We start from the raw sequence: 13621 nt of genomic DNA, 5'->3' as shown, positions 1-13621 counted from the left end.
TGTGTGTTTGAGCAGGTGGCACAGACCAGGGCTGCTGTGTGTGTTTGAGCAGGTGGCACAGACCAGGGCTGCTGTGTGTGTTTGAGCAGGTGGCACAGACCAGGGCTGCTGTGTGTGTTTGAGCAGGTGGCACAGACCAGGGCTGCTGTGTGTGTTTGAGCAGGTGGCACAGACCAGGGCTGCTGTGTGTGTTTGAGCAGGTGGCACAGACCAGGGCTGCTGTGTGTGTTTGAGCAGGTGGCACAGACCAGGGCTGCTGTGTGTGTTTGAGCAGGTGGCACAGACCAGGGCTGCTGTGTGTGTTTGAGCAGGTGGCACAGACCAGGGCTGCTGTGTGTGTTTGAGCAGGTGGCACAGACCAGGACTGCTGTGTGTGTTTGAGCAGGTGGCACAGTGCACAAAGGCACCGCCCACATTGCCCATCATGTCAATTTGTATATTTCTTAGGACAATTTTATGACAGGTGGTACCAAAGTGTCCTGCACTAATGAAGTCGTTGTATTAGGATGATTCGCAGACCAATGGAAATAAAGTATCATGAGAAAGCCTACCTTTTTCTCTTCACAAAAAAGGCATCATAGAGACAAGAAGGGGCCCACGTGGGGCGCTAAGGAAACAGAGAATAAGCCTGTTGAATTTAGTCTAGAAACAAAGAAAGGCCTTCTGAGAAGGGAAGGATTAGCAGTTTAAAATTTTATTGCAAACTGCACAGAATATCCAAATTATTTCTTTTTACTAGATTTCTAGTATAATAGTTTCTCTGAAAACACATTCTCAAATGGCAGTCAGGCCTGAAAGAAATCAGTCCTTCAGCCTCTCTGAAGTTAAATTGCAAGTACACAAAAGAGCTACAAAGCCAGAGCAAGAAGACAGAAAGTTACACACACATCTTAGGCTGCCGTGCTTTTCCTCTGACAATTTCTGTGCGTGTGTGTGTGTGTGTACGTTTAATGTATTTTGTCTTGGTAGGTTATTTGGAGATTCTGGTATTTTCCAACATGCTTGGGTAGGGAGGACGTGGAGGCGTCAAAGGGTAATTGCTACTCAATGGCTGAACACATGAGCTGTGAGGATCTTACTTTTCTGCTCCCTGAAAATTAACCATTACATGGATAAGAACAATAAGAAGCTTTTCTTAAACTGGATCCTCCATTTTAGAGAATTTAATCATCAGCCATCTTTCAGGGCCAGGGAACAGATGCCCATATAATGAATACTGTTCCCTGCTTCTGTATCCGACACTGCTCTTAGGTGTTTGTGTTTACTCGGTTTTTTCCCCAGGACAACTTCTGAGGTAAGAACTCTTTTTATCTCCATTTTGCAGATTAGGGATCTGAGGCATAAACCTGTTTAAACTACTTGTGTGAGGTCACAGAGCTTTCCAGTGGCGGAACTGAGATTTGAACCCTAGACCTAGCTGTGTGGCCCCAGAACACATGTTCCTGACCATTCAACTGCCCTGTCTCATTGGGACAAATATCCAGCCTAGGCTGTAGACCAGACTGAAAACATCCATTAAGGGGCACCTGGGTGGCTCAGTAGGGTAAGCAAGCGTCCAACTCTGGATTTCGGCTCAGGTCATGATCTCAGGGTTGTGAGATCAAGCCCAGCGTTGGGCTCCATGCTCAGTGCATGCAGAGTCGGCTTGCCCCTCTCCCTCTGCTCCTCCCCCAACTCATTTGCTCTCTCTCTCTCTCTCTTAAATAAATAAATAAGTAAATAAATAAAATCTTATAAAAAAAAAAGAAAAACATCCATTAAGCTTTCTTACTTAACGGAAATACAAACACAAGTCAACAACCAGAATTAGCCACACTGCCGGTATAACGAGTGTATTAGTCAGAATGAGCTTTTGGATCTATTGTTCAGTGAGAAAAATAGGGTAAAAGTGCAAGGTGACACAAGGATACTAGGGCTCTGACATTCTCAAAAAGCTGGACCCAGGCCTGGGCATTCATATCTGCCAGCATCATTCCCCATTATCCAGTCCTTGAGACTCAGGCAGGCTCCACAACTCGCCGGAGCCAGGCAGTGGAGATTGGATAATGATTAATGTGAGCATGGCCTTAAGAATTCCCTAAAGGTTTCCTGCAGAACTGCTGTCGTTTGAGGATACTTCATATAAAAACATTTTGTGGTCAGCAGGTTCTGGAAACCTGGCCTACTGCATCTGTCTCTGAAAGACTCACAGTGTGCGTGGGCCCGTCCTGGGATGCGCCCCGCCAAGCCCTGCACTCATGAAACCGGGCTAACATTTACAATCCAGTATCACAGAGATCTGTTTGATCGTGGAACTCTTTGTTTCTCAGAACCCCTTTGGCGCCGCCGGTAAAACTAGTGTTTGAGGGATGGCTGCTTCAAGGTGAGCATGGCAGTGAGGCACGGCAGAACACACACAGAAGGGGAAAGGAAGGGCAGGCAGGAAGATGGCTGGAGGCAGGAATGTGAGAAGAGCACAAACTGAAATAGCCATGATGCTTACCATAGTGTTTCTTATATACTAGTCCTAAGAACAATCTGTTCAACTGAAGTTACAAAGGGAAAAGGAATTTTGATGATGTAGGATAAGACAGCAGGTCCGACATATTAGCAGGCCTGGCATATTGTGTGCAGTGAGATTAGGACACAGGATTACCTACCCGGGATCTCTCCTTACTTCTGGAAGGGAGAAAGGAGCATGGGGTTGGTGTGAATCACATCACCTAAGCAGAGGAAGGAGGATGGAAGAAAGTACCTACCCTACTTTGGAGCTCCAACTTTTTTTAAGCTGTTCTGGATTTTAATTTTCTTTCCTTCTTTTTTTTTTTTTAAATTTTATTTATTTTTTTAAAGATTATTTATTTATTTATTTGACAGAGAGATAGCAAGAGCAGGAACACGAGCAGGGGGACTGGGAGAGGGAGAAGCAGGCTTCCCGCGGAGCAGGGAGCCCAATGCGGGGCTCAAACCCAGGACTCTGGGATCATGACCTGAGCCAAAGGCAGACGCTTAACCAACTGAGCCACCCAGGCGCCCCACCCCCCTTTTTAATTTTAAAAACAACAAAAGATAGAAGAAAGGCCAGAAAAGAATAGGCAAACTCCCATTCCATGCAACATACAATATCTTTTTTTTTGTTTGTTTTTTTAAACTCAGAAGGAAGTCTGATTTCTTTCATGAATCTCCCAAGAAATAATTGGAAAAATTCCAGCACAGAAAAATGTGGACATTCTTCTGCCTCATCTGTAGACAGAGCCATATGATATGGCTATTTTAAAAATACTTTCCTTTTTTGCTCCAGGTCCTTTAGAGTTTCTAGAATCTTTATAAGGAATCTCAGGGTGGTAGGGGTTTGTTCTGAGGAATATTTTCAATCACCAATGGTCCATAACCCACCCAAAACACTTCACAATAACCCAAATTCAGCTCAGGAATGCTGTGGGAATATTACTCATGAGCATATATTACTGTTTGAAAAGATTGTAAAGTAGGAAATGGTTTGTATTTGAGGCTGTAAGTTTTGTTTTTTGGTTTGTTTGTTTTTTTTTTACTTCTTTGAATCATTTTATGGGCAGAGAGGGGGGTTGCTAAAAAGGTTCCAACATTGAAATGTTAATTGGGGCTAAGAGCACACAAAGAAAAATGATCTGTAGCATTAAGAAAGTCGCATCTGTCAAACCAGTGGGCTCAGCGTTTGAAGGTAGGTAGACTGGCCCCTTGGGAACTTGGGGAGGACAGGACACTGTCTAAGGTGAGTGGGAAAACTTAAGCTTCCTATTAGTGGGAGTTTTGCACAAGTCAGGCCAAGATGAGCAGCTTCACAGGCAGCTTCCCTGAAGGTCTGCAAGGGGTATCAAGGGACCCTTAATCTCTGGCAACTTCCAAATTCTCACTTTAGGTCCCACAGGGCCTGGTTGTATTTCTTTTCTGTGAAATCCTGATCATTATAATAAAATCCAGCCACACTCCCCTTTCTTTGAGCTAGGTGGAGTAGCTCTCTTTTTCTTGTTCCCAGAGAAAAGGATTCCCAGTACCTGGGAGACTCGAGATAAACGGAGAATTCCATTACAATGTGGTATACTCAACCCTCCTGCAGGTGTCTGTTTATATTCCTGGACACTTTTTTTGTCTATTTCATGGAAGCTAAGCATAAAGCAAAACAAGAAATGAAACGAAAACCAGCTCTAAATATATAGTCATTATGAAGAATAATACAACATTTTCAGAACAATTGGGGCCTGTAGAGGTCCCAAGGCTACAAATATAACTAGATCTTTTATCTATTATTCCTCAGATTTTGAGAAGAAAGAAGAAATCCATAATGCACATGTACATGGTATGTGTAGCAAAGAGAAGATATGCTAAAATTGCTCATTTTATTAGAATGTTAAAAATGGCAAATGAGGGGCGCCTGGGGGGCTCAGTCATTAAGCGTCTGCCTTCGTTCGGCTCAGGTCATGGTCCCAGGGTCCTGGGATCGAGCCCCGCATCGGGCTCCCTGCTCCGCGGGAAGCCTGCTTCTCCCTCTCCCCCTCCCCCGGCTTGTGTTCCCTCTCTCGCTGTGTCTCTCTCTGTCAAATAAATAAATAAAATCTTTAAAAAAAATGGCAAATGATTACATAAATTGTGTGCCTACTCAGAGTAATAACAAGATGGCATTTTTAACTGAGCAATTTCTAGAAAGCTGAAAAGGTGTTCTTTGCTAAATATTCTACTATAGTATACCATGAAAGCATTTTAAATAAAATATTTTGAGTGGTTAAGAGAGGAAAACTACTATCAAAATAAATTAAATTCTTTTTGAATATATATTATTTCAGTTTAAGCTATGCTTTCTTTAAGAATATCATATTTTTTTAGGAGAAATATTAAAATTGGGGCAGGTGAGTGCATCTTACGCTTGATCTAGTTGTTACCAGACAATAACCATCAACTCGTTTCTACTTCAGTGGTTTCCCAAATTCACAGACATTTAAAAACATGCTGTTTCCATAGCAGCAAATAAAGAGTAAAACTAAAAAGATTTTATTGATTTTAACAAGGCTTAGAAAATTTATTCATCTTTTTAGCAATGATTTTTGCTCTTTTTTTTTTTTAGTCTTTAGCAACATCTCATATTCTCTTTTCTAGATATATTTAGTAAATCATAAATTTTGAAAGTAGGTTAATCTGACATTACTATAAAATTACACATTCTTATAGTAATGTAGAATAACCAATATTTAATTCTTTTTTTTAAAGATTTATTTATTTATTTCAGAGAGAGAGTGCGCAAGGGTGTGCACAAGCATGAGCACGTGAGCCAGGGGGAGGGGGAGGGACCGAGAGAGAATCTTTAGCAGGCTCCAGGCCCAGCACGGAGCCCACAGGACTCCATCCCACAACCCTGAGATCATGACCTGAGCCTAAATCAAGAGTCAGATGCTTAACCAACTGAGCCACCCAGGCACCCCAATATTTTATTTTTTTTAAAAAGAATTATTTATTTATTTATTTATTTATTTTATTTGAGAGAGAGAGCACAAGCAGGGAAGAGGGGCAGAGGGAGAGGGAGAAGCAGGACCCCCTCTCCCCCCCCAGGAGAAGGGAGCCCGATGTGGGACCCGATCCCAGGATGCTGGGATCATGACCTGAGCTAGAGGCAGAGGCTTAACCGACTGGGCCACCCAGGTGCCCCTCCCTCATATTTAATTCTTAATGTAAAAGAGATACTGAACTATGGAGTCAAGATCAGGCATCAAACACTCTAAGTACATGTAATGTCAGTTTAACATATGAATAAAGTATGATGTTTTACGAATGCTTTTAGATAATTCATTAAAAATTTAAAAAGCATGGTATAACATTTGCTGTTCCTGTTAATTTATTAAGATACAGACACTGGAAATCAGGCTTTTAAACATAAATATTACAGTTACAAAGTGCAGGTTTCCTCCTGAGTAACGTGGCAGCATGATGGCGGATCAGTGAAGTCAGTGTAATTGTTCCAAGTTAAAGTGCTAAGAAAACAGGAAGTAGAATTTCTTCTTTTATTCATACGTTGTTCAAGTTATATGTTTTTCGCCAACTATTCTGATCTCTAAAAATTTCTATTTGTCAAAACACAGAGAAATGGCTCACCTGTAACAGATATACAGCCTAATGGCGCAACGAGAGTAATGGGAGCAAATCCGTAGGCTGCAAAGTTGCCCGTCTCCCCCACAGCCATGAGAGCGGCCCCAGCCCACCACAACATGCTCTTGAAGTAGGGCCTTGGGTGTTCCTGGTGTGCCAGCTGGACATGAGAATATTTCTGGAAGTAAATCAGAATGCAAATAAGATAATATTTCCAATTAAAACTTGCTTTGAACATTTTTTGGTCCTATGCATTTGCATCATGGCTTTTAAGTTTATTAGCAGATTATTACAGAGCAATTATTATGGTTTTCTGCTTGCTCCAAACATATTAACTGCAGAAGTGACTGCCACTGCCAGAGAATTTTGTGGTGTAAAGGGCCTTCCTTACGTAGGAATTTTGCTTAATTCTCATAACTGTAAAATTAGTATCAGTAATTGCTCTCCAAAGATGAGCAGTGTGCTAAAGAATTAAGTGTCTTTTTAGTTCATCACACCACAACACCTCCTTTAGAATGTCAAAAAAGTCCAGATGCCAAAATAAACATTGATGAAATAAAAATAATAAGTTACTCAAGAAAACCCATTTGAAAAGGGATTTAAATGTATGAGTCAAAGCAGCTACCACAATAAACATAGAAGGGCAGATGCTTTGCTGGTATGGGGTCCGGTAGTAGAAGCTTGTTTATACATGGTAAGAGTATTTCTTTGTATTTGAAACATCTACATTCCTGGAAAATTGGCCGTTAAATAAAGCCCTATTTCCTTATTGATTTGATGATGCCCGAACCTACTTTCTACTAAGAAGTATGTACCATTCTATATTACATTTAAAAACTTTTAAAAAATAATAAAAGTGCTAGAAGAAAACACAGAACATTAAAAATAAATCTTGGTTTATGCCAAGATTATGAACATCTTTGGTACAAATTTGTGGTACAAATTCACAAGCCACCAAGGCATCTTGCCTCAGCCATGTAATATTATTAAGAGGCCCACAAAAACATTAAATTTCTTTTAAAATCAGAAGAAGAAGAAGAAAGTGAACGCAATCCAGCCTAGACTCTATTTGTCCTTATATCAATGAGGTCATAAAATATAATTGTTTATATATTTTTGTGGAGGAAGGATCCCCAAGAGGTGCCTGAGGCACCTTGAAGTCATAATGTGTTCCTGATCAAACTATAGAGTTAGAAAAATAAGCTACTTCTTACCTGAATATTTAGGGAAATACTCATTACCAAATTTCCTAAAATGGCTAGCAAAACTCCCAAAAGGTGAATCTGTAAAAGAAAATGTTTTCTTTTTAAAATAGCACTTGTAAGATACTTCCTAAATATACAAAAAAAAAAAGAAAAACAAACCAAACCAAAACAAAAATCAACAAAATTTACGTTGATACATTCATTTGCTTTTCATTCAGCAAATACTTAGCACCCATTTGCTAGGGTGGTTTGGATTATGAATAGTGGTTTTACTAGGATCTGTCTTTTTCACTTTAGTCAAATGTTATTTTTTAGAACTAGTGCAATCCTTTACTGAATTCTCCAGATATTTGCCTCATTGACTCAAATAAAGAAAATAGTTACCAGATTCTGACTTTTTCTCACTAAGGTGCTTCTTATTTGTCCTTTCTGTCGACTTTCCTCAGCGACGCCTCTGATCGTGGTGTTCACTGCCTCAAGTGTGGACTGTATAATTGTTGCCCATCTGGTCTCTCTTGCTCCTTTCTCTTACTATATTCTGGAGGACTGTGGTATGAAGGAAAGAGTGCTGGCCTTGGAATGAAAGGATGTATCTGAGATTCAGATCTGCTCTTTTCTAATGGGTGACTCTGAGCAAGTTATTTCAGTTCCCCGGCCTCAGGAAACAAAAAGACGTTGACTAGATGTTTTCAAAATCCCTTTATTTCTAAAGTTCTATGATCTCCATGGGAGACAGGCTACATTTTCCCACCACTTCTCTGATCAAGAACCCACAATGTTTCTCTACAGTCAGCTACATTGAATATAAAACTACCATGCCACCTCCCCATAATCTGCCCTCATTCTGACCGTCTAATCTGCCACAGCGTATTTAATGTACCCTCTACCTCAGGTACCTGGCGCATGACATTCTCCAGTCCGTCACACTTTGTCTCCCCTCTCGTCTAGAGAGAACAGTGCTCTTCCTCAGCCCATTCTGGTCTACTTCACCCTCCTGGCCTGCGGAGGTCTGCCTCCCTGAGACCCATCCACACCACCGCAGCCCATCCTTACTTTCTCAGACTCTAAATGGTAAATGCTTTTATTTCTTCTTTTACGTTGTCATGTGCATCATTACGTTTTATGGATGGATGGCAAATTGAGGGAAGAGGACCATGTCTTAGGCTTCTATTGGATCGTCTACATCATCTACTTTACAAAATTAGGAGCTCTTGAAAAACACTGGCTGGAAAAAGTATATAATGATTTAAAACAAGAACTAAAAAGAGATTTAAAAATAAGTTCTTACACATTGCCCAAGAAATTTACTATAGAGAGTGCATGTATTATTTGATGACTTCAAAAGATACATTTGCTGCTCCTGTCTAGGTTCAAAGGTGTCACATCTTGTAGCAGTATAAATTAGCAACAGTATCACGGATCTTCCCCCTTTTTTTTTTTTTTAAACAGTACATAACTTCTAGCTAGCTTCAAATTCCAAGGAGTTATTTGAATTTCAAATGAATATTATAACCACAAGGAACCCTTTTCAGAATGCAAAATGTCTTGGAAGTTTTAGAACCTTATTATATGTGCTGAAGTGAAATTCAGTGTTTTTAAAAAATGAAGGAGAAAAGTTGAAAACCCATTTAATAGTTGATATACAATATCCATAGCCTTTAATCAGTTAAGAATTTTCTTTTCCTAATAAAGGCACTTGGCAATAATTTTGATCACTATTCCTCATGGGGAAAAACTGTATCATAATAAATTGTGCTATTTCCATGCTTTCAATTTATAATTGAATGCATTTGGCAGTAATCAGGAAAATAAAGATTCAGAAGAAGTTTGGGATTGAATGGATGATTATGAAATTTTCCATAATTATAACAGTAAATTGTAGTATAGAAATAACTTACTTCAGTTCTTTAAATCATTCACTGAATAGTTTAAACACCACCAGGCTGAGTGTTTAGAAATTGGCAATGATTTCTCTGATATGACACCAAAAGCACAGGCAACAAAAGAAAGAATAGATAAGCTGGACTTCATCAAGATTAAAATCTTTTGTTCAACAAAGGACACTATTAATGGAGTGAAAAGGCAATCTACACAACAGGAATAAATATTTGCAAATCATGTATCTCCTAAATATTGATATCCAGCATAAAGAACTCCTACAATTCAATAACAAATTAACAACCCAATTAAAAATAGGCAAAGGACTTGTATAGACATTTCTCCAAAGAAGATATACAAATGGCCAATAGGCACATGAAAAGATGTCCAACGGCACTAATCACTCAGAACATGCAAATCGAAATCACAATGAGCTACCACCCATTCAAATGGCTACAATTAAAAAACAACAACAACAACAGAAAGTAACAAGTGTTGGAAAGGATGTGGAGAAATTGGAACCCATGTGCACTGCTGAAAAGGATGTTAAATCGTATAGCCGCTGATCATACGCCATATATAAGAATAAACTCAAATCAAAGACCCAAGTTAAGAGCTAAAACTATGAAATTCTCAGGAAAAAACATAGGAATAAACCTTCATCATCTTGGATTTGGCCATGGATTCTTATAGATAAGACATCAAAGGCATAAGCAACAAAAGAAAAAATAATTGGACCTTATCAATATTAAAAACTTTTGTGTTTCAAAGGACACTATGAAGAAAGTGAAAAGACAACCCATAAAGTGGGAGAAAATATTTGGAAATCATATATCTGGTAAGGGACCTGTCTCTAGAATATATATATAAATATCTTAGAACTCAATGACAAAAAAACAACCCAATTAAAATTGGGCAAAGGATCAGAATAGACATTTCTCCAAAGAAGACAAATGGCTAATAAACACATGAAAAGACGTTCAACATCATTACTCATCAGGTAATGCAAAAAGAAAACACAGTGATATACCACTTCACACCAAATTAGATGGCTATAATCAAAAATAATAACATTATTTTTTTAGCAAGGATGTAGATAAATCAGAAAGCCTCATACACCGCTGATGGAAATACAAAATGGTGCAACTACTTTGGAAAACAGTCTGGCAGCTCCTCAAAAATTTAAGTGTGCAATTTCCATTTGACTCAGCAATTCCACTCCTAGGTATATATCCAAGAGAAATGAAAACATATGTCTACACAAACATTTGTACACAAATGTCCATAGCAGTATTACTCATAATACAGCCAAAAGTGAAAATGACTCCAATGTCCACCAACTAATGCATAAATAAAATGTAGTGTATTCACACAATAGAATATCATTTATCCATAAAAAGGAATGAAGCAGAGATATATGCTACGACCTGGATGAGTCTTGGAAAATTTATGCTATGTAAAAGAATCTGGTCACAGAAGACCATGTGTTATATGATTCCTTTTATATAAAAGGTCCCGAGTAGACAAATCTATAAACAGAGAAAGCAAATTAGTGGTTGCTTAGGCCAGGTAAGGATGCAGGGCTCAGGAATGACAGCCAAAGGTGGAGGGTTTCTTTTTGAGGTGATGAAAATGTTCTCAAGCTGATTGTGGTGAAGGTCACACAACTCTGCGAATACACTAAACACCAGTGAATTGTACGCTTTAAAATGAGTGAGCTGTACGAGTTGTGAACTGCATTTCAATAAAGTTGTTCCAAACAATAATTTTTAACACACAAAGTATTCACACCTTTTTTTTTGGCCCAAAGAAATAAAATGCTACCAATGTAGCTTACTTTCTTACAGTCTCTTCTCCCTTCCAGAGATAAGAAACATTTTTCTCAAGTTGATATAGATCAACTTCTTTCCCAGATTTGCTTTTATCTTTGCTTACTGATTTTTTTCATCTTCTTCATTTAGACACTTAAGTCATTAGCTTTTCCTCTTTCTTCCTATCTAATAACACACATAAGCACAGCTGTACATATTCCCGTAAGTACACCCTCTGTTTTAGCTCCGTGCTTACTTTAGGCATTTAGTTCATTGGCATTTACTTCTAAATATTTCCTAATCATTTTATTATTTTTATCTGAGCCTTATTCAAAGGTGTGTTTTTCAATATTTCTAAATGAATGGGGGTGTTGTTTATTACTTTGTTACCAATTTCTAATTTTATTGAGTTGTGTGCAGAAAATAGGCTGTGTGTAAATTAACATTTGCTTTTTGACCTACTATATGGTATAAACTGAAATTTATTTTGTGACTTAATAGTGTATGGTCAAGTTTTATAAGTATTCCATGTATGCTTGAAAAGAGAGTATTTGATTGTTGGGTTAATACATTCTATATAAATTTTGCTATCTATCTACCCCTCCATCTATCCATCCATCCATTATCTCCATTAATTCATTGCTCAAATCTCTGCTACTCTTAATACCAATGTAGGTATATTAAAAATATAACTATGAGCATGGACTTATCCATTTTCCTTTTAAATATACTGAATTTTGCTTTAAAAGATGTAAAGTGCTATAGTGTTGGTAAATATAAGTTCAGGATTGCTTTATCTTCTCAGTTAATTGTTCTTTTTATCATTATATATTGACTCTTAATCTCAATGTTTTCACTTTAATGTTTATTTTATCTGATATTACTATAATATAGCTGCTTTCTTTGGATATTTGCCACTTTCCACATCACTTACTTCCAAAATTTCTGTGTCATTATATTTCGTCAGGCCTCTTATACATTGAAAATAACTGAACTAAAAAAAAAAACAAAACAAAACCTGAGACTTTCTGTTAAATGGGAAGTTTGGTCCATTTTATTTATTGTGATTATATTTTCATTTGTTTCTACCATCTTTTTTTTGTATTTGTAGTTATTTTGTTTTTTCTTTGCTTTCTAGTTTCTCCTTTCCTCAATCTTGTTGGATTGGTTAATCATTCTTTACTTTTTTCCCTCCCCTACTCATTTGGCTAGGAAGTTATATATCTTATTTATTTTCTTTTAGTAATTATCGTTAAGTTTTTAAAACTTTTCATTTTGAAATACTTATTGACTCACAGTAGGCTGTAAAGAAATGTAAAGGCAGGTGCTGTGCGCTCTTCCCCCAACCTCCCCTCAAAGTTAACATCTTACACAACTATAAGGAAACATCAAAGTCAAGAAATCAGCATTGGTAAAGCTCTGGTTCAAATTTTACCGGCTGTGCTAGCACTTGTGTGTATGTGTATATATGTGAGAACAAGATACTCATCTGTAGCATCATCACAAGATTCCCTTGTGTTACCCCTTTATTGATACACCCATTTTCTTCCCCTCCCCATCTCTAATCTATAGCAACCACTAATCTGTTCTACATCTCTAGAATTATATTAATTTACATATGCTACTTAGATGGAACCATGCAGTTTATATACTTTTGAAATTGGCATCAGCCTTGACGTTCATCCAAGTTGTTGCATCAATAGCCCATTCCTTTTAAATGCTGAGTAGTATTCCATGGTATGGATGTGCCACAATTTACCTAACCACTCACCCACTGAATGACATTTTGAGTAGTTTCCAGTTTTTGGCTGTATGAATAAAGCTGCTATGAACATTGTGTACAAATTCTGTATGAAAGTAAGTTCATTGCTCTGGGATAAAGGCCAAAAGTGCAACTGCTGGATCATGTGGAAAGTCTATTTTAAGTTTTGAAAAGAACTGCCAAAATATTTTCCAGAGTAACTGTCCCATTTTACATTCCCAGCAGCAATATATGAGTGATACAGTTTCTCTACTATTCAATTTATCTTGCATGCTTGATATACATTCTAATGTTAATCAATATTCCCAACCTCCTGAACATTATAAAAATTTTGTTTTAATGACATTCTCTCCTCTCCTATCTTACACAGTCTTGATGGTATATTAGCTCCACCTTGCTTTTATATCCTCAAATTAGTCATTGTTATGATTGTTTCATACAACCAATACTTGCCTTATTTATCCATGTTTCTTTCTTTCCTCATCACTGCTCTTTTGAGAAAAACAGCTTTATTGAGATATAATTCACATACCATCATGTTCATCCTTTTAAAGTGTACAATTTAATAGCTTTTAGAATATTCAGAGTTATGCAATTATCACCACTATCTGATTTCAGAATATTTTCATCACCCCCCAAAACAAACTCTACACCCATCAGCACTCACTTCCCATTCCCTCCTCCCCTCAGTCCCTTGCAACCACCAAACTACTTTCTGTCTGCGTGGATTTGCCTATTGTGGGCATTTTATATAAAATGACTCATAACAATATGTGACCTTTTGTGTCCGGTTTCTTTCACTTAGCATGTTGTTTTCAAGGCTTACTGTGGTATAGCATGTAGCAGCATGTATCAAGAATGTAGAATGTATC

General features: G+C 37.9%; 1 protein-coding gene across 1 annotated transcript in view; it reads right to left on the bottom strand.

Annotated features, from left to right (window-relative positions):
* NIPAL2 (NIPA like domain containing 2) overlaps positions 1 to 13621 on the bottom strand; it is a 72382-nt gene that overhangs the window by 44507 nt on the left and 14254 nt on the right. The window contains 1 exon segment of the mRNA XM_088023113.1: positions 7308 to 7376. Coding sequence (XP_087879239.1) covers positions 7308 to 7376 — 69 coding nt within the window.

This window comes from Eumetopias jubatus, unplaced genomic scaffold, assembly GCF_037043125.1.
Source record: "Eumetopias jubatus isolate StellerSeaLion01/CBP00866 unplaced genomic scaffold, mEumJub1_p1.0 scaffold_4, whole genome shotgun sequence".
Taxonomy (NCBI): domain Eukaryota; kingdom Metazoa; phylum Chordata; class Mammalia; order Carnivora; family Otariidae; genus Eumetopias; species Eumetopias jubatus.
The sequence above is the reverse complement of the archived record's forward strand: the minus strand, read 5'-3'. Positions and strand labels throughout refer to the sequence as shown.